Below are 20,651 nucleotides of genomic sequence, written 5' to 3'. Positions count from 1 at the left end.
TGGCCACATGACCGTAGAAACAAGTCCCAGCGTGTGACAGTGACTGAGGATTAGAGTTTTTTCAGAGATCGTGGTGGCTTTCCTACGGAGTAACAGCTCTAACAGTCTTTGTCTCTGCCTTTATTCCTCCTCACTATCCGGATTGTGCTTGCCGTGGTCAGATTATCCTGTTTTTTTCTTTTCCTTTCAGTACGCCACATCATTATAAAGTCAAAGATATTTGCACTGTTACCTGTCTTTTCATTTCTGCTTATTAGTTTTGCATCTGTAACTTATTGCCTGGTGTGACTGCTTCAGCATTGGCCCGCTTTTCATTTCTCTCTTGTTTATTGAAAATGACCCCCAACCCCCCCCAACCCTTCTCCACACACACACACACACACACACACACACACACACACACACACACACACACACACACACACACACACACACACACACTCCCTGCATTTCTGAAAAGGTCTTTTGCTTCTCGCTTGGTTATCAGGGAACCTCAGAAGATTGTGGAAATATGCAGATCAGCAAGTCCATGATGAAAAAGGGAACGTGCTGTAATGGATGGGTGTTTAGAGAATGTAGGTAATCGTTATTCTAACTGGACTACGTCAGAAATGTGTTTGTCTGTGGAAGACCGGAGGAGAGAGAACTAGAGAGAGGTGGCCAGAGATTAAAGGAAGGGAGGGACACACACACACACACACACACACACACACACACAGAGAGAATGCTCTTCTGAACATCGTATCTGACAGATGTGATTATGCATCGGGGTGTGGGGCTAGCAAACATGTACATACACACACACGCATACATGTATGCTCTGAACATTACATACTGAAATATGAAATTACATATTAATACACGTTAATAGCTTAATTCAATGGGTAGAATTCCCTTCCCTTGCATCAATACAATTCGATTTACATGTTACTTTTTTCGAACACTGACCTCTGCTCCACCTCTGCTCCACCTCCACCGAGCTCTAGATCCAGCTGAGGAAAAGCATGTTCCACTGTCCTGGCTCCGATTCCTCGGTTCTCTGGAGCTCGTCTCACTGCAGCTGTGCACTCTGGCACAGCAGGCGGCTGCTGGCCAGCCGCTAACGTGCACAACTCGCTTGTCCATGCATCTATACAGGGATATACTTCATCCCTCTACCGGGTAATGCAACCATGTTCTTTCTAGGCTGCGTAGTAGAGTTTATATCACATTCTTGTTTAATCTATACAATCATACAACACGGCGTAGCCTCTCTACCAGCAACGGACCCTTGCATGAGCAACACATAGAGAAATTGTAATAATATATTCCTAATGCTATACTGTGGTACGCTGCTAGGCTATGTTAAAATATACTGAATCCGTTTACTGACGTGGATTTCTGAAAAAATCAAATCAATGTATACAAACGTCGATATGAACCTCCCTTCCCTTTTTTGATAAGCTCCCTCTGATATCAGTCAAAATTGAGAATAAGTGATGTCATAGTTGAAGGCGGGCATGTCGCGTGTCAATTAAGCGGTCAGCGTCGAGAAGAAATGTCGAGAAGCTGGCGGAAGGTTCGACGGGGAGTAAATCGGAGCATCCTGGCTCCCTGACTGGCTGAAGAGGGGAGCAGGGAGCGACCTTTCCACCAGAAACGGGAGGTCAGTCCATTAAACATCTGGACAAAAAACTGCAGGTAGGATTATGACGGTGTTTTCCTTTTTCTTTATTCAAGGAAAACAGTTGTTCGTTGCAAAAACGTTACTATAAAGGTAATGGGCCTGATTGCCGTTCACTTCCAGTTCTGGTTTCCAGTTCAATAGACACAATAAAACCCAGACCCCCCACCCCCACCTCCAGGCCCTTGTCCTGCTGTGCTGATTGGTCGGGGAGGGGGTGGGGCTGTCAGGTCAGCGTGTTCTCGGCCTGGGAACGGTCAGCCTGGCGGGCTGATGGTCTTGACTGTGTAATTCTGGAAAAGCGGCTGCATGAACATGCCCAACGTGCCGAAGACGCACACAAACACAAAGATCCACAGGAAGAGGCGGTCGATCACCATGGCGACGTACTTCCAGTCCTCGCTCACCTGTGGATGGGGAGGAGAGAAAGGGGTTTAAGACGGGGTGAGGAGACTCTCATGCTCCTTCTAACTACTCCCCTGCCTGCCTTCCCGTATGCAGAGGTTTAATGGAGGTGAGGGGTTAATGTGAGCGGGGACACGCTGCGCCACACCGCTCTGATGAGGGTCAAGGAGGAGGAGAAGGACGTGAGAGCCGAGAGAGAGCTGTGGAGCGGGGAGACGGAGGGATGTGCTGACACCGTAACCCCTGTGATGATGACTCGGGGGAGGGCATGCACTGTGCCAGGGAGCGGTCAGCATGGCAACAGGACGGGAACTATGTCTATTATGGACATGATGACAGAGGGTTGTGTGTCTAACCCTTTCTTTCATTCTGAGAGAGAAGGCTGGTCTCTGAATATGAGGAAAAGGGATAAAATCTGCCCCCCCTCTGACGCCGTCTGGGTTCCTCTGTTCCAGCGCTTCTCCAGGCGTACATCGTCTCTGTGCACACTTCACGCCGCTGCTATAATTACATGTCTGTGTTGAATATTCAGAGAGCTATGATTGCGTCACCAGATCTGTCTCCTCTACTTACGCTCTGGTGTAGTCCCCCATGCGTTTCAAATGGCAGAGCCTGTGCAGCTCATGCTGCATGTTAAGGTTAGAAACACGCGCACAAAAATAAGACGCTTTTAATGCTATGAGACAATGATTTATTTTAAGATGGAGACGAGCCCAAGCAACACGTCGGCAGGCTGGTATACATATTTCAGTTAAGCACAGATATACTGCTATTGAAGTGTGTGTTGGCAAGAAGCAGAGCAGTAAATGGCATGAAGGATTTATTGCCTCATTTTGTGTTTAACGAAAATAATTTAGTTAACTAATAATAATTTAAGCTATTCAAGCCTACATTGCTGTATTTTGGGGGTTATTTTGATCACTTCGGCGCAAAGCAAAAAGCTATAAACAATCACTGAGATTATCACGTTATAAAGTGGATTTAATGAATGTGTTAACTAACAGGTGTTTGTGGCAGCATCGGCATTTGTGTCTCTGGCTACCGAACGAATGTGAGCCCAACATTTCCTCTCAGCTCTGTTTAGGTTTCCACCAAACCTCTTTGGCTAACTGTGTGTGTTGTTTAGGTTACAGGGTCAATAAGCATTTTTGAGATATCCATTACAGCAGCTTTAAATAATTAAAACTTGAATCAAAGATTACTACTCAGTTGCTATTATTTGTCATTTCTAACTATCTGTGTTATTCATGCTATTTGTTGAAGAAAGAAAATTAATATGAGACAATAAATACATTAACACTGATCATTGCTGTAATGGTGTGAATGGTAACACACAATGAATATAATACTCACGCTCTGATCATCATCCTCACTCTTCATGTGGTTGGCGATGAAGCGTACTCCTTCCACAGCCTCCTCAAAGCCTGGACAGGCTTGAGCCAGCAGGGCCTGAGTCAGAGCAGGACCTCCTGCTGCTTGCTTCCCCCGTGGCAGGTTTCCAGAGCCCCCTTCCCGGCCCTCCCTGACCCTGTTCAGACCATCCATGGATCCCCCTGCTCCTCCCAGATCCCCTCCGAACTGTTTAACAGACGCCCGGTTCACGTAGCAGGTACAAGGGTCATTGTCCTCCTTGCTGAAGACCCCCGTGGAGGTTCCCCCTCCGCTCCCGCCAGCGCTGCCCAGCCCGAGCCCCACCATCAAGGCCCCGGCCTCCCCGCTGCGCCCACCCTCCTTCTGCTCCTGGGCCCTCCTTCTCTGACGCAGCCGCTGGCGCTCGCAGCTGTTTCTGGGCTGGCGCATGAAGAGCAAGGCAGGAAGCTTGTTGAGGAACACCAGTTTCACCCAAGGGGGCATGGTGTGTGTGGTGGGCGAGCGGTGGTGCACGTTGAGCACGCACACACTGGTGACAATAGAGAAAGTGACCAGGACCATGGTGAACATCAGGTACTTCCCCACGAGAGGGACGTCCAGTGAGGTGGGGGGTACGATCTTGGAGATCAGCAGCAGGAAGACAGTGAGAGCCAGCAGCACGGAGATGCAGAGCGTCATCTTCTCGCCGCAGTCCGAGGGCAGGTAGAAGACCAGGATGGCCAGCGAGGTGATGAGCACACACGGGATGATGAGGTTGATGGTGTAAAACAGAGGCTTCCTGCGAATGATGAAGTCATACGTGATGTCCACGTAGGTGGGGTCGCCCGGGTTCTCGTTCCGTCTGCCCGGCAGGGCGATGATGTCCCACTCCCCGCTGGGCGTGAAGTCATCCATGCTGGCCACGTCAGCGCGGAGAACCAGATCGATCTCGGTGCGGTCATAGGTCCAGGAGCGGAAGCGCAGCGTGCAGTTCTGCTGGTCAAAGGGGAAGTGCTTGACCTCGATCTTACAGGCTGACTTGTAGATGGCCGGGGGCAACCAGAAGATGCTGCCATCATAGGAGACCACCGCGTTAGAGTAGAAGGACACCTCGTACACGCCGTCAGCACTGAGACGGATGAAGGGGGAGACGAGAACAAAAGCAGTGAGTCATCAACAGAAGCCTTTGAGTGATGTAATTAAAAATAGTATAATGAGAGGCCATGTTGCCTCTCATGGTCAGTGGAACACCTCGTTAAGCGTCATGTGTTGGACCCACACACACTTTGAGGTGTCTGAGGGCGACGGGGTCACACACACTTATTTCTACAAACGCAGGAAACACACGTCTGGACAGGAAACACGACTCGCAGGTCAGGTCGAGTTAAAGAGCTCGAATCACACTCTTAAGTCACAAGTCAGCTGACAAAATTCAAGCTGTAGATTGAATTTCCATTTAATCCAAACATTTGACAGGAGATCTAATTAATGATGGCTAGTGCTGTGAGGTGTGACATCATGTAAAAGGATAATCCATCATTTTTGACTGATTACACAAATGACCCACCTGCCAAAGAGCACTTTCAGGAACATCGACTTTCCTGCAAATTCAGTTACAAAACCTAATTGAGACCAAATGAGCGGCTCTATTACGGCTGTTTCCAGAGCTAATCCTGCTGTTTAGGTGACTGGCAGTGGGAGGGCCGCGTGTCGACCTGGGGTTTGTGAGATTAGCAGGATCATTTTATTGAAAGTGCCCGGGATCTTTTAATCTTTAGTAAAGTAAGAAGGAAAGAGGAGAAGGCCAGACAGATCACTGTACTCCGATGAGCTGATTTACATACTGGAGGCTGACACTCGGTTTCCATTTCATCGAGGCAAGTGGTCTGCACCTCGCTCAGACATGCAAGCTGGTTGCAATGAAAAAAGTGAGTTTCTGTTTCACACGTGTTCTGTAATGTATTACAGTTAATTGCATTGAACACAAAATTTTACACGTGTGATTTTGCATGAATTCGCCATATGGTTGATTTGACCTGTATCGCCGTGACCAACTTAAAACTAGGTGGAGAGTTTCTGTCTTCCTAAATCGGTCCTGCATGTGAAGGTGGCAATTCAAATTTAAATGAAAACACATTATTTATCAAGCATCTTGGCACACAAATAAATAAATAAACAACAAAAACTTTTTTTAAAACAACCCAAAAAAGAGAAAAGCGTGGATATGTGCGTGTGTTCATTTTCAGTTAACTGCATGCCTCTACTGTACATCTACAGTATCTGTGTGTGTGGTGCAGATGACGCCATCTTTGAAGTGTCTCATGAGACTTGGAGGGACTGTATAGTCATGTAGCATGAGTGATATGAGCAGATTACAGTGGACATATTCAGTCATGTGTGGCAGGCTTGCATGTATTGCACTGTGAAACCTCTGGCATTTAACTAATGTGCTTTTCCAAGGTGACTTACTGTACATGGCGGCAGCCGGATCAAATCAGCAAAGAGGTATAGCTTTAAAACATCAGGAGCTCCATATGTGAATTGTGTTGAGCTCTGTGTTGGGTGTGCATGCTTCCACGAGTCTGAGTGCATATTCAGAACTGAGGGAGGGAGGGCGAGCGAGTGACTCACTTGTTGTAGAGCACCACGTCAGGCAGCCAGATGTGTTTTGAGGGCAGCCTGACCTTCAACATCCCATCAAACTCCTCAGGGACCCAAGTCAGACGATAGTCCTGCCACTCCTGAGGGCCAATAAAAAAATGAAATGCTTAATCACTTGTGCACACAACACACAGCAGAGAGAAGATGCTTTGAGAGGAGCATAGAGGAGAAGGGTCTGTCTGTCCGTCCGTCCGTCAGTCAGTCGGTCATGCAGTGGTCAACATGACACATCAGAAGCCTGGGGAACATCCTGTGCTGTGTGGCCCTCTACTCTTACATCACTAACTATAAACCATAAACACAGATTATAGTGCTCATGTCAAACCCTGAACATTATTTCAATCCCACCCAGCCACGAACCAATCAGCATGATGGAAGTCGTTTTGTGAACTCCTACTTTTTTTACTATATATCACAAGTATAGTATTTCAGTACGTTTCACACTAACGGTTTAAAAACAAAAATCACATGTAATAGTCCAGGTAGACTGCAGGTAGGCTACAGCAGAGAAGAAGCTGCAGGTGTGTCTGCGACCACAAGAGGGCGGAGCTCCACGTCCAGAGAGGTGACTTTCCGGAAATGAAACCGTATAAATGTTTGCGTTCACGGGCCGCCGAGGGCCGCTGTAAGCACATTCAACATGCTCACAGCATGTTGAATGTGCTTACAGCGGCCTATGACGTGCTTACAGCGGCCTATGACGGGAGGTTATAATTAGCGTCACCTCACCTTAGTCTGCATACATCCTAACTAATGACTGAATGAATGCAGCACCTGGCTGAGTGACACGCCAGCGAGGTTCGTGTCCTGCACAGTAGGGGGCAGGCCGAGTCTGGCGGCTAGCATGCTAACGCTACATGCTAAGAGCAGTGGACTCGTTGTCTTATGAGAAACGAGTAGCGGAGCTGGACCCGGAGCAGCTGGACCTGCAGCAGGTTGTGGAGGACTCCGCGGTGCCGTTCAGTCAGGTGAGGACAACAACCATAGATATGAAATGACAACAACACACCGCTGAACGTAAAATAGAAGCAACCTTTTCGTTGCCTAGCAACGTGGCTGCTCGGGTGCGTAGTACAATCTGTACAATGATATGTGTGTTGAGTTTGTATTATTTGTGTCCACATCTCGTTTTATTTGCTGCTTTGTTTATTTATCTGATTTTTGTCTCTGTCTAAGCTGTTGTATATTTGTACATGTATTAATAAGTTATATGGACGGATTGCAGAGCGCCCTCTGTCGGTTACACAGGGGTCTTGCTGCTGGTGTTTTTAACATTTAACATCTTCTATTTTGTAGCAGTACAATATTCTAATCCTGCAGTAGTGTGTGCGTCAGCAAAACGTCACCACGTCCTCTGTGCAACCTTTTATTTTTTAAAGACAGCGTTATCTTGCTCTGTCTCAGTCATTGCCATTGCCAGGTTGAATTGTCTCACCTCAGCGAAGAACAGCTCTTCTGTCTGGCTCTGCTATGTTATGGCCATGTTGGAGCTGTAAATCGCATGCTAGGTCATCTGCAGTAACTGTGATGCATTATGGTCATTACAGTTTGTCTTGGCTCAGGACAGCTGTCCTTGGCTCCTCTGCTTTCCAATAGCACGGGATCCATAGTGCTCTGATGGCCGTTCTACGCTCCGTTACATGTCATAAATCCTAACTCACTCAGGTCAGGTTTGTGTGTGTGTGTGGTGAACCTGAGACAGAAAAATGCATGGAGCTCTGAGCAATTTAAGCAAGCATCCATGACGGTGACATTGTTCAGAGAGAGGCTTCATATAGATCTAAGTGAACGTCCAAATTTAAACATACGGCCGTGTAATTTGTTCTGACACCTGCTCTCAAAAGCAAGCACCTATGTCGATGTTGACGAGGGTGACTGCATTTGTATACCTAGCACGTGTACATGTTACAGACCTCAGCTGTAAGCGTGCAAAGAGCCAGCCATGTAGAAGCGGCTCGCAGCTCAGTCGGGGTCACATTATTCACAGGGTGAGGTAATGTTAGGTTTCATCCAAAGCCACAAAGACTTAAAGGGGGGACAAAGAGGGGTTCAGTTTTGCTTTTTGGTATGGTTGGTTATCTGTGATTTGGTTGTAAAAACAAAATCTGTGTGCGTTTCCTGCTCGTAAATTTCAACTCGCTTCTCATATTTCTCCTGTCAGATTTTGGGCCGTGCGTTGTTTGATGTCTCTCTCACCGTCTGATGCTGCCGTCAGATCTCAGGGCTGCTGCTCCACATGAGTGGAGGCAGGATCACACTCTGAACAGCCACAACCAGTGAGACATATAGAACACAGTGGATGCTACGTTCTCCTGGTGTGATCCAGGATTATATAATCTCAATCATGCATACCGTAGTCTATTTTAGAGCGAGCATTATTCAGTGTCCACATTTACCATCCAAATGTGGTGAGTGATGAGCTTCCACTGACCTGGCAGTGCAGCTGTGAAATCAAAGGTAAAAACAATCCCAAATCAAATAATTTAATTCATTGTTTGCGCATAATTTTTAATAATCTTTCCGTCTTAATTAGTTTTTTGTCCGTGTGGCAGAATGTATACTGTGTTAGGATGGTAAGATGAGGAGGAGAGTGTGGAGTCTCACCTGTGTTAGCCAGACGTTGGTGGTCATCACCTGCTCTCGTTCGTGCTGCAGAAAAAGAAGATATGTCTTGTATATTACAATCTATGATCAACGGGGTACCGAAGCGCTTCCAAAAGGACGTTGCTAACAGACATTTCTAAAAATGGCGTAAAATTGATTCAGCAAAGACGAAAGATCCTGATTTTGAATCCCTATAGGTTGAGTCCAGCTTGCCTCATGCAGCTGGATGGTGTCTTTCATTGCTCGGTAAATGTCCATGTATTTCAAACTCCACACCCCCAGTTTATAAAGTTTCTAGAAAAAAAAGGCCCAATCTGAAAGAACCCCGAAGACGAGTAAATATAATAAGTATGTCTTTATATTTAAAACCAGTGGATCGGCTCTTTAAGTTACACAAAGATATACTACAGCTGTTTTTATTCTTCAGCTTGTTTGCAGTGATGGAGAGTACATTTACTCAAGTGTTGTACATACTGTGTACAATTTCTACTTTACTCGAATACTTTATTTATTTAAATTTGTCCGCTACTTTATACTTTTACTCCACTGCAGTTCAGAAGGGTATTGTACTTTTGATTGCAGCTTACTTGTTACTGCATTAACAATAATAATAAAATTCATAATAATGTAACAGGACTTACCTCAGGTGCATTTTTAGATAAAGTTTCCTTACTTTTGTAAAAAGTTGAATGCAGGGCTTTTACGTAAGAGAGTATTTAAATTGTGGCATTGCCACTTTAACTTAAGATGTTAATGCTTCTTTAACGGCTGTTTTTTTGTCTGTCTTTAAGGAAATATTCTGTATAAGCTCTAAATAGATTTCAGTGAAACTCTGTAGAGTGATGAGGCCTTGAGCCAAGAGCTAAATGATTATTACTGACCTGAGATTTCCTGGGATTTCCATCATTAGCCAACTCCTTTTTTAGCTTTAACCCCGAGCCATGAATACAAATTATTTTTTTTCACTAATGAAATCGGAAGGTACTGCGGTAGTCAGCATTAGTGCAGCTTCTGCACTTCACCAATACCTCCTACGTGTGATGAATACCTTCTTTTGGAGTCTCAAATGATGAGTGTCATATACGTTTGTCATGCTGTTAGTGGTGCACACAGATTGAATCACAGACGTGTGCACACTCACCACGCTGATGAGCTGGGCCAACGACACCATCAGCTGCACGGTAACCAGCTCGGAGCCATTCGTCGCAGGGCGGATCAGTTTGTTGTAGTGGGCGGGGTTTAAGAGATGCTCCACCAACCGCTCCTCTGTGTCGGCCCCGAGGCCACCTGCAATGGGAACGCATCATCAACATCACATCATCAAAAGCTGCAGCTATCGCCAGGCAAACATCTGTTTCTTCCTCTGTGCTTCTTAAAATATAACCCGTGTCATTCTGTGATATTAAGTCCCGTCACACAAGAGCAGGAAAATCAGTGGTGCTGTTGAGTTTCTGTGTTTTCTTGTGCTCCTGCCATCTGTGTGTATCGAGAAGGCAAACCTTCTGAACCACGGCGTTACTCATCACTGCCAGCTGGAGCACGTCGGCACAGCTCGATACACACTTCTCACCAGATCTGACATCATCAGAATGAGTCAACCCGTCCGGATGTCTCTATCGCCGTCCTTTCTGTCTCCATCGCTCCCTCCGTCTCAATCTGTTCTCCTCTGCTGTGTTGCACTTCTCCCAAACTGCCAGTCTTTGGTAGCTTTGGGTTATTTTCACTCCATTTCTCACTTCCCTTCCCCTCTCCCCCCCCCCCACTCTCTCTCCATCCTGTCTGCCATCCCTCCCTCTGCAGCAGAACGGAGTCGTTTCTGTGTGAGCGATGGAGTTTGGGCAGAGCTGTCACAACAGCTCACACAGGAGGGGAGGTGTTTCACTGAGAGATACGATGCACGGAGAAAAACAACTGTCATGCCCCTCTTCCTTCCTTCCTTCCTCTCTCCCCCGCTCCTCGCTCCCTGCCTCTCTGGCATCTGCTCGCTCCTATGCTGCGTCGTTTCCCTCTTTGCAATTCCCTCGCACGTTCGCCCTGAACATAAACACAGGCTGTCCACTCAGTGCCAAACATGTAACATGTGATGGGATAAAATGAACACACAGTTACGTTTGACTTACAAAATGTAGGAAGTCTCGAAGTTCAACGAGACGAAACATTTCATTTTCAAGAGAGGCCTAAACACAAAACAAAGATGAACACGGACACTAAAAAGATGATGTAAATGGGAAAAGAGAACAATCTAAATAATATACAATAAAATCCAAAGACCCAAACAGATCCTTGACCTTCTCTCCCCTCTTTTAAATACATCATTACTGCACAAAACGAACAAGAAATGTACCGAATGAATAATTGCTGGACCAAAAATATGTAGTCAATTAATGAATAAGTCGGTCAACATGAAGTATGTCATCAAGATTATCAAGCTCTTCTGGTTTATATAACTGTTAATGTAATACATTTCATAGGCCAAATGACTCATGACCAATGATTCTTCGATTAATAAAAAGATGAATCACCTGATTAATCAATACTGAAAATAATGCTTAGTTGCAGCTCTATGACTGCAAGCAACAAAGAGGGGAAAACACTTTCTATATGAAGGGAAATGCGATCAATAAGAACAGGTATTCTTGAGATAAAAAAATGGATTAATTGCATTAGAGAAGTAAATGTATGGAAAAAGGAAACTAAAAATGTAATATTAAAAGCTATAAACACACCATTCATACTCAATTAATGTTATTTCCCTGTTTTTCATATTTCCATCTGAATGTGCTTCTGAGCTCCTCCGTCCTCCCCCCCCCCCCCCCCCCCCCCCCCCCCCCCCCCCCCTGCCCTGTAGCACTGCTGTGTTCACTGAGCAGGAATGATAGCCTCTGTCTCTGGATCAATGAGGCCGCTATTCATGCCCCGTAAAATAAACACGCAATTCCTTGCTACCCCCTATTTTTAATCTCCTGCTTCTTCCTGCATCCCGTCTCATTTTCTTTTACACTTTCTCAGTCTCTCCATCAGCCGAGCCGGCCCGTGTTTGCTCTCCTCTCCCCGACTGTCTCCCTCGTTCTCATCCTTCCTGTTATCTCCATCTCCTCCGCTGCTGACAGCCATGTCCATTTATTACTCCTTCTCTCACTAATTCACCATCATCAATACACATCCTGTCAGCATGTGTAGCATTCTGGTTGTTTATCGTGCATTGGCGCCGGGTTTTTTTTCTTTGTGTGTTGCATGTGTGTGTTTCTTTGTGTGTGCACATATTCATGAGGGAAATAAACACTACTGTCTGTGCCTCCACTATATGAGTAATGCATATTATTCCCAGAAGCCCAAGGCAATAACACTGCCGGATGAGAGAGAAAGCTCGAGTTCACTTAAACAATGATGAAGCAGTAAAGGCCTACACTTCCATCAGCCATACTCATAATGCAAATGGTAGTTTCATGCTCAGACTAACTAGATGACACGTTAAGAGTTTGGCTAAATTGTCAAAAGGTTGTTTTTCTTTGTAAACAGAGGATTATTATTGCTTTATTTCTTACATTATTTTAAGCATCTTAAAGCATCTGCACTTAAATATTTGGGGAAAAAAAGAATGATCCATGATCTTTGCTCCAACGCTCACCAAACTGACCTCAGAACCTTCCCCAAACCTTATAGCCAGTGAACCCCCCCCAAACTGTTTATTCATTCTGTTTATTGGATGCCAAACTTTGTTTTCTGTCTCTTGTATATATAGAATAGATTTCATCTCTTAAAAATGGAGACCAAGGAACCTTTTTGATTAGTCTGTTTTCAGCCCTACACGAAACATCAGAAGGACACACTTCCACATCAACTCCTGCATGTAGAATTAAAAGGTTCTGGCGTATGCGTTCCATGCAAATCTAAATACAGATTTTCTCTATTGGCTTACATATCCACTCTCTGAGTCTTCGTATTTTCGGCTTATTTTTACTACAATATTTACATGCATGGATAAAAGTCTGGACTAATATTTTACGACCCGAAACAAATTAGGGACCCAAACGGAGAGCTTTTCTGGTTAGCTCCGATCTCGAAGACAAGCCTGATATAAATATCTACACACTCCAGTCTGACCACTGCAAAAAAAACAAAAAAAATCCTCAGCACTTACTAATGCTTCTAAACAAAGACTGATCTTTCTTTCTGCATCTCCTCATACGACGCGGCGTCATGCTAAAGGCCCAGCTGGGTAACGTTGCTGGTAGCTCAGGTTGTATTCTGGTTGTTTTCCAGTTCAAATATTGCAAACTTAATGTGACACAATGAATATTTCAGCAGGACTCCCCATTAGACCACAGAGCGAGGGAAGTTACAGACCACCAGGCAAACACACCTCAGCGACACAGTTCAGTGTTCGATGCTTCGCATTGCTTCCGTCTCTCTCTCCTTCTTTCAAACAGCCACTGATCAACCTCACAAAGTGTGTAGCATTACTCAGGTTTTTTTTTAAAACCCGCTCTATGCAGTAAGTTGTTTGATCATATAAAATCGTCAACCGTCAAATTTTACAGCGTTGTTTGCAGTTTACAAAGCCATTAGAGGCCAGAGTCCACACGCGCTGTAAAGACAAATGTGGAGAAAATGAGGGCGAAGCGAGAGCTAAATTGAATTACCCCGCAAAGACTATTACAGTGATGATCTCTATTTATACAGCTCACTCAAATGAGAAAAGGTTGGAGAGACAGAAGGGTCGCTCTCTGCTCTGCGCTCTGCCAAAGAGGCTTTTTGGCTGCAACTGGGACCTGCTGAAATATTCTTAAATCAATAATGGAGGGATCCATTGATCTAGTAGTAACACCCAATTGGCACAGCGGTGCCCATAGAACTGAGATATTAATATTGATCCTCCATCCAGCCGCAATATCAAAGCACTTCAAAAACAAAGCCATCCCACTGTGGATATCTCACTGAGGACGGAAGGAACTTTATTGTCGCCAAATCTTCACTCCAGAAAAGAGAAACTAGTTGAGTTTGTACTTTTTATTTCTGATTGAAACAAGGCCACTAACAAACTTTGGGTATGCACCTACTTCCCTTCTCTACTCAAGAAGAACACCGTAATGCTAATATGGATATAGACTTCATCACAAAGCCCTGATATCAAATCACATGTAATGTTATATTTGCAGAAATGAAATCGTTAAAAAGAGCACACAAATGAACAGGATATTATTAAACTCATTAAATTCACCAGAGACAAAAGATGAAAGCGGATAAGCCGGATGCCACAAATACAGAAGATATGTAGACAAATGGGAGAGCTGAAACAATTAAGTTATTAGTATTAACAGATTGGTTGGTGTTTCCATTCACTGGCTGTATCGAGATCACATTGAGCTTGTGTCTTATCATGCAGAAGTCCCGTTTAAAATCCCAACAAAAAGCTTGTTTGTGTTCGAGTTATCTCGAATGCACTTCTATACACACAGTCATACAACATCAGCAACATAAGCACAACCTTGCCTCAAAATAAGTCAACCTATTACTTTTTTTAAATACACAAATTAAAACTCTTAACTTTCCAAACGTCTCTTATCTGCCTCCTCTTCTCCACTGCTTAAGTTTTTATTAAACCTCTGTGCTCTCCTTCTGCTTCCCTCTAATCTCCAGGGCCACACACTGCTGCTACTACTACTCCACACACACACACACACACACAGTCTTCTACAAATCACACATGAGAGCACACCATTTTTACTCACGGGATCACACACATTCTCACATACAGGCCTCTGTTGTGTGACTGCTGCGTGTCTTATCACAGATGCAGCTCCTATCTGCAGATCTGATCCTGTTGCTGCTGTGTGTCTGTGTGTCGGGACTCGGTCCAAAGAGATGGAGATGGAGGAAATGAGAGAGCGAGACAAAGACAAAAAGTGACAGAGAGAGAGGCAGAGAGAGAGAATGGGAGGGCTGTTGTAATGTGCAGGTTGAGGCGCTGCATAGATCAGCGGGCTGGAAGAGTGCAGCAGAAAAGTGATGACAGGCTGAACTGACTGAGCAGAACTTTCTAGACTGTAGCGCTGCCAAGGAAATGGTTAGTTGATATTCACTAAGTGCATTCATAAAGCAGAGGACAAAGACCACGGCGCGTGCTTACACACTCACGCAGTCACACATGTAAAAGGGGACGGCCTGTCAAACATCTGTTTTCAGATAGACAGCTGATAGACGCGTCACCGCAAAAAATGATCCAGACACACTTGGCGTCCTTGGGTAATGAGACTGTCGCACACTGCACTGCATATCCAGTAACCCCCTGCATCAGGTCAACGCAGCACCACAGACCTGTTTATTATGCATGGCCTGCAGGGGAAATGACAAGAGACATCCTCCTCACACAGCAGGACGGCCACATCCTCGCGGCAGCGTCTGAGACAGGTGGGGAAATGTCCTTGAGTGTCCTTGTGCAGCCTCTGAATGTGAGACAGTGTGCGTTGAAGTATAAGGTTAGAAGTGGTTGTATACATCTGAAGTGTTTTGATATTTCTCCCTCTAATTCCACAACCACCGATGTGAGCAAATGCCTAAGGATATAACTAAGTCGCATGTTGTCTTTGCTAAGTACGTGTTTTACAATTATGTGGTTTGAAGGGAAATGTTTTCAAATGTGCTTATGCCCAGGTGTGCGACCATGTGTTCGTTTCTTCAAACGCGTGTTTGCGTGTGGATTGAGTTTGCAGTCTCTGAGGATGATGCTAATCAGATTTTCTGCCTTAAGGGGAGATGACTCATTAGTATTCCACTGCTTCTGATGCTCCTTAAAGTGATATCTCATGTTGGTAGCTTTTTCTAGATTTCTTGTTTGAAATCAGGGAATGATCAACCAGAAGAACTGAGCGCTCTGGGGGGCAACTGAATATATTATGCCGCGGCTTCATAAACAAGTATCTGTATCACATTCTGTTAGTTCTATTATTTGGAGCTTTCTATTAGTTTTATTTATTACCATATTGTAGTTTGTTTCATTTGCATTGTAGTACTACTAATCGATTAAGAGCTTTAAAATGTGTGTGTGTGTGTGTGTGTGTGTGTGTGTGTGTGTGTGTGTGTGTGTGTCTGTGTGTGTGGAGCTCATGCTTGAACTTATAAATGGCAGGTCGATGAAGGTGAAAGTAATTTTTTACTGTATACTGTCTGTGTGATAGTTTCCCTCGATGTATTGTGATGAACTGCGTAGCGTAAAGCTCTCTTTAGGTGTGTGTGTGTGTGTGTGTCTGTGTGTCTGTGTCTGTCAAAAACAGCTTGAGTGTGTGCCAGAGAAAGCAGGAGCATGTTGTCGCCATGGGTGATGAGCAGTTAGTCAATGCAAGGCAGATGGCCAGGCGTGTGTGTGTGGATGGAGGTGTGTTAGTGTGTGTGTTAGAGGGTGTGTGTGTGGTTATGTGTGCTGCTACACAGCCAGTGACAAACAGTCTTTTTGCTTGGAGGCACTAAGCTGACCTCTGCCCTGTCACTTCTATGGATTGGCTGAAAATATTAAGGCGGCTGTAATTCAACCAATCAGCTGACGTGTTTTCCGCTCTGCTTCGGGTGAAACCCTCACTGAGCAAGAATTAACACCAAATTAGAGCCAACTTATGGAGGTAAAATATGTCCCTTGTGAAACCCTCGTGGCTTTACGCTTAACACATACGTGGTTTGCTCCAAACGTGCTGTAACAGTGGTGTTGTAAATAGGAGCGGTCCACTCGGCACACGTCCTCCATGAAGACAAAAAGAGCGTTCAGCAGACTGAAAGCAGCCAGAAGGCTTTTCCTGCACAGCTGAGCGACACATCATTTGTCCTTTGATGACAGGATGTAGAAGTTGTCTGAGCCCAACGTGTCTCTCATTAACCTGCCCACTCAATGCAAGACCTCAGTGTTAATGAGAGAAAGAGAGGAGGGGGTTAGTGGGTGAGAACATCATTTCTCCCCCCCCCCCCCCCCTCTCTCTCTCTTATATTTAGAGTAAATGTTGATTCCACAATGGCCAATAAAGGTTTTTATATTTCGATGTTTATATCCTCATTCACAGAGACTGTATCTGTCTGTTGTGTACATTTAACTGCTTTAAAACGTCTCTATAATGTGTAAATGCTACTTTACTGGTTATAAAAGTGGCATTTACCCCCAAATATATATATAGCAGTAAGCTAACTAATTAGTCCATACTTGTGAAATTAATAATAATATAAAACATGATTGTGATACAATAATAATCACATGGCGTTACTTAAAAGTGAGGCCATTAAACGCACTATATTTCGTCGAGATGCCCTGAATTAAATGGTTTCTTTTAGGTAGTAAACCGGTAATGGTGTTGGCTATTGCATCTCTTTCTACACTGATATATGGAGTGGGCAATATTTCTCCACTACATCATTCCGTCGCGCTCGCTGTTGTTGTGCAAAAGATGGTGACACAGCAGCGGAAGAGTCCGTTTCTCGTCGGCATCCAGCCGTTCCGCTTGTTTTCACACTCACAACCCCACTCCGAAGCCCTGGATGCGCGGACGCGCCGTGCTTTTGGCCCTGTAAAGGTGACGATGCACACAAAAGCGCGTCGATGGAGCCGTTAGACGGACAAGTTACTCACCACCCGCAATGGCGAGGAGAGCCAGCAGCAGCAGCAGCGGCGGCGGCCGGCCGTCCATCATCGTGCGTCCGAGCGCGCTCCGAGCCCGAAAGGTGTTCACCGCGATGGAGAGGCCACCCCAAGCACGCCCGCAGTGTTACTGCCCTCCTCCTCACGACCCAGAGCCCCTTCACTCTCCACCTGGCATGGTGACGCGAGGGCTCTCCGTCGGTCCGCACTTCTTCGCCCGGAAAGGGGGAGGGGGAATAGAAACACCTCGGCGGAGCCAGGTGAGCTCTGCGCTGGGTCGTGCGGTGCCGTCTGTCCGAGCTGAACGCCGTTCAGCGATGCGACGCGCTGGAGGGAGGCAGGCGGGGGCGGGGCGGAAGATCGGGGGGGGGGCTGATGGGGGGGATGTGGTGGCATACCTCAGAGCTCGGATCGCGATGCCAGTGTCTTCCCCGCACAAAGTCACACATCAGCATATAATATTCAGTGCTCTTAGGCACGAACAGTGTGGGGTAGCCTGCTCAATGGTGACCTTGTCCAACTTAAAGGCATCTCTCCTCTCTATCTGCTTTAGGTTTAATATTAGCAGCAGGCCAAATACTTGTGGCAGCAGAGGTAGTTTATTTCTAAAATGTATTCTCCCCCAAGCAGATGTAAAGAAATGTAGGCTACACGTATGAGAACATCTAGATCAACCCATTTATGTCTACATACAAAATAGTTTGGTGAGAAAATAATAAAATATTGAATAATTTAGACTTAAACAAGCACAATTTGGACACTTATAATTATAAATATTATAGATGTTGAGGTGTGAGTCTCTCTTTTTCTGTGTATATCTGACACACAGGACTACCTGAGCCTATCTGTGACCTCCTCTCTACTTTTCCCTTCCTGTCACTTGTCTTTTGTTCAATGTCCACTGAAGTGACCGCAAATCACCATTCACAAAGTCAAACACGCAGGAGTCAGACTGATGGGGAGGGAAGACAGACCCAGACAGGCAGGGGGAAGGAGTTGAGTAGGAAGGGTAGCCAGGTAGACGCTGGATATTGCAACATGGTTACGATAGGTCACTGAGAGTCGGGTGCCTGATGATAACATAAAACTAACGACTGATTTGAATGATGAGGGGCGGAGGGACTGCAGCAAATGAAGAGGGGCGCAGGAGGAGTCAAAAGAGCGTGGGAGGCAGGGATGGCTGGATGGATGGATGGATGGATGGGGGAAGAGTAAACTATACAGGAGTGCAGGATGGAGGGAGGAGGCGGTTGCCGTGGTGACTAAGAGAAACCAGAAAGCTCCGGGAGGAAACGACCTGTTTCTCCTTCATTTTGTCTATTTTCATCTCAGACGCATACACAAAGAATACACATGCGCAGCTGGCACACACACACACACACACACTCATGCATAAATACACACAGTGCATAAGCACACACACACGTTCATATGCATGCACATGCAGGCAGACTTTCCCACAGTAATGTCTTCCTCTTCTCATGCTATCTTTATGCACTCTTCCTCTCTGTACAGTTCTTTCCTTCCTCCCTCTCTACCTCTCCTCTGCAGTGAATGAGCTGACCTGACAGTGCTCCTCCTCTGCACTGAGTGCTGTGAGTCTCTGTGAATTATTTAAAAGCTGGGACCCCCACAAGTGCTTGTCTTCCCCTCACACCCCCTCTCCCTCTCTCCTCTCTCTGTCCCTTCCTCTCTTGCTGTCATTCTGACTTCTGGTGCTGCAATTACTTCCTGTGGTTCTGTCATGCAACACTTAACAACATAGAAATCTGATCTATGAATCACAGACTGATTGAAAGTGTAACAGTAAGGGGAAAAGCATGAGAAATAATTACTTTCACTACATCTCTGCAAATGCTGCTGTCACTTTGAAAAACTTTTCTGTATTTCCGAGACAAGTAAAGACTTTTTACTACATTTACTAGACATCTGTAGTTACTGTTCTTTACACGACCATCGAATGAAATACAACACTGTTTTTGATTGAGCAATCCGGTGGTATAGAAGTTGATTAATTTAGCTCCACCTCAACTAGATACACCATCAAAGTGCAGCTTACATGTTAACACAACAGTGAAATGTAATTACTGATATAACAACATAAAATATATTTTCATGCTTCATGCATATACTTAACTTTTTTTAATAATTTTCTGCATATTTGTCCTCTGATAATACTTTTGGAGTTCTTCTTGTGTAACTTTTTGAAGGCAGCACTTTTATTCGTATCTTTGTATTTTGGTATCACCTCTACTTACTTAAGTAAAGCATCTTGAGCTCAGACAGCAGGTGAATTCTGCTCATCATCACTGTCCTGTGAAAATCACGCATCGCGTGAAAATCAGCTATGAATTATGAAAAATGTGCCACTGACGATGCAGTTGTCAGACTTCAATGACTTAAACTGGTTTAGCAGGATACTTTTCTCAGCCAATAAAGGAACACATAATACTTCATATTATAAAACAACCCCCACTAAAAATAAGAGGGTAATAGTTTTCACTGGATGGTGCTGATGGAGACCAAGACCACTCAAACAAGCGTTAAAGATTGTAGGCTCGATGGTTACCGAACGCAGCATTCCCAAAAGCAAGAATCATGTGTCCAGCACCCTGGGCCTCAGTTTGTTTTGACCTACTTTGGGATTTAATTAAGAGAACATGAAGGACCAACCACAACAGATCACACGGATGGAAGGAAAGGTGATAGTTAGCGGTGTCTGCTGTTGTGTAACATTGCCATCGTGACACTCTGGGTACGGCACGATGGCCAAGATTAGAGACGTCTCCTCAACCGGAAAGCCCCGGTTCAAGCATGTAGAACTAAGCATCTGCCTTGCTGAAGTGTCTTCGAGCAAGACGCATATTTGATCCGCGGCCTGCCCTGCATTTGGACCCTCACAGCGGGTGTCATGTGATCAATCTATAAGGTGACAGTACGGCGAGTGTAGCCTCACGCTATTTTGCTGTACTCATTTCTGGCACTGCTCTGACATGTTGAGCTTCCATTCACAAACCAAGCAGGGTATTCTGTGGGGGAGCTACACTATGGCTCTATGGCCACGGTTATTCATAGCTCTTTTTATATCGTAGCCTGTCTCTCCTCCTTCTTTCTCTTCTTCTCTCCTCCCTCTCCGCATCCCTGTAGAGATGGCCCTACCTCACTCTAACTAATCACCATGGCAACCTGGTAATCCCTGAACAGAAAAATTCTGACTCACACACACACACACACACACACACACACAGGACTGCGTGCACACACACACATGTGCACACATGGGTGCACAATCACTCTCACACACACACACACACACACACTCTCTAAGAGAGACTCATGCAAACCAATACA

General features: G+C 45.3%; 1 protein-coding gene across 1 annotated transcript; it reads right to left on the bottom strand.

The window, feature by feature from the left end:
- Positions 1–1,194: 1,194 nt before the first annotated feature.
- chrnb2 (cholinergic receptor, nicotinic, beta 2) lies at positions 1,195–17,589 on the bottom strand. Its single transcript, XM_084027462.1, has 6 exons — positions 17,292–17,589; positions 9,825–9,970; positions 8,684–8,728; positions 6,050–6,159; positions 3,422–4,547; positions 1,195–2,070 (listed from the first exon to the last, which is right to left on the bottom strand). Exons 1-6 carry the CDS (start codon positions 17,350–17,352, stop codon positions 1,921–1,923), a joined length of 1,638 nt encoding a protein of 545 aa, XP_083883588.1. The 5' UTR covers positions 17,353–17,589; the 3' UTR covers positions 1,195–1,920.
- Between the last annotated feature and the right edge of the window lie 3,062 nt (positions 17,590–20,651).

The sequence above is a fragment of the Eutrigla gurnardus genome (genome assembly GCF_963514095.1).
Source record: "Eutrigla gurnardus genome assembly, chromosome: 14".
In the NCBI taxonomy this organism is placed as follows: Eukaryota; Metazoa; Chordata; class Actinopteri; order Perciformes; family Triglidae; genus Eutrigla; species Eutrigla gurnardus.
The sequence above is the reverse complement of the archived record's forward strand: the minus strand, read 5'-3'. Positions and strand labels throughout refer to the sequence as shown.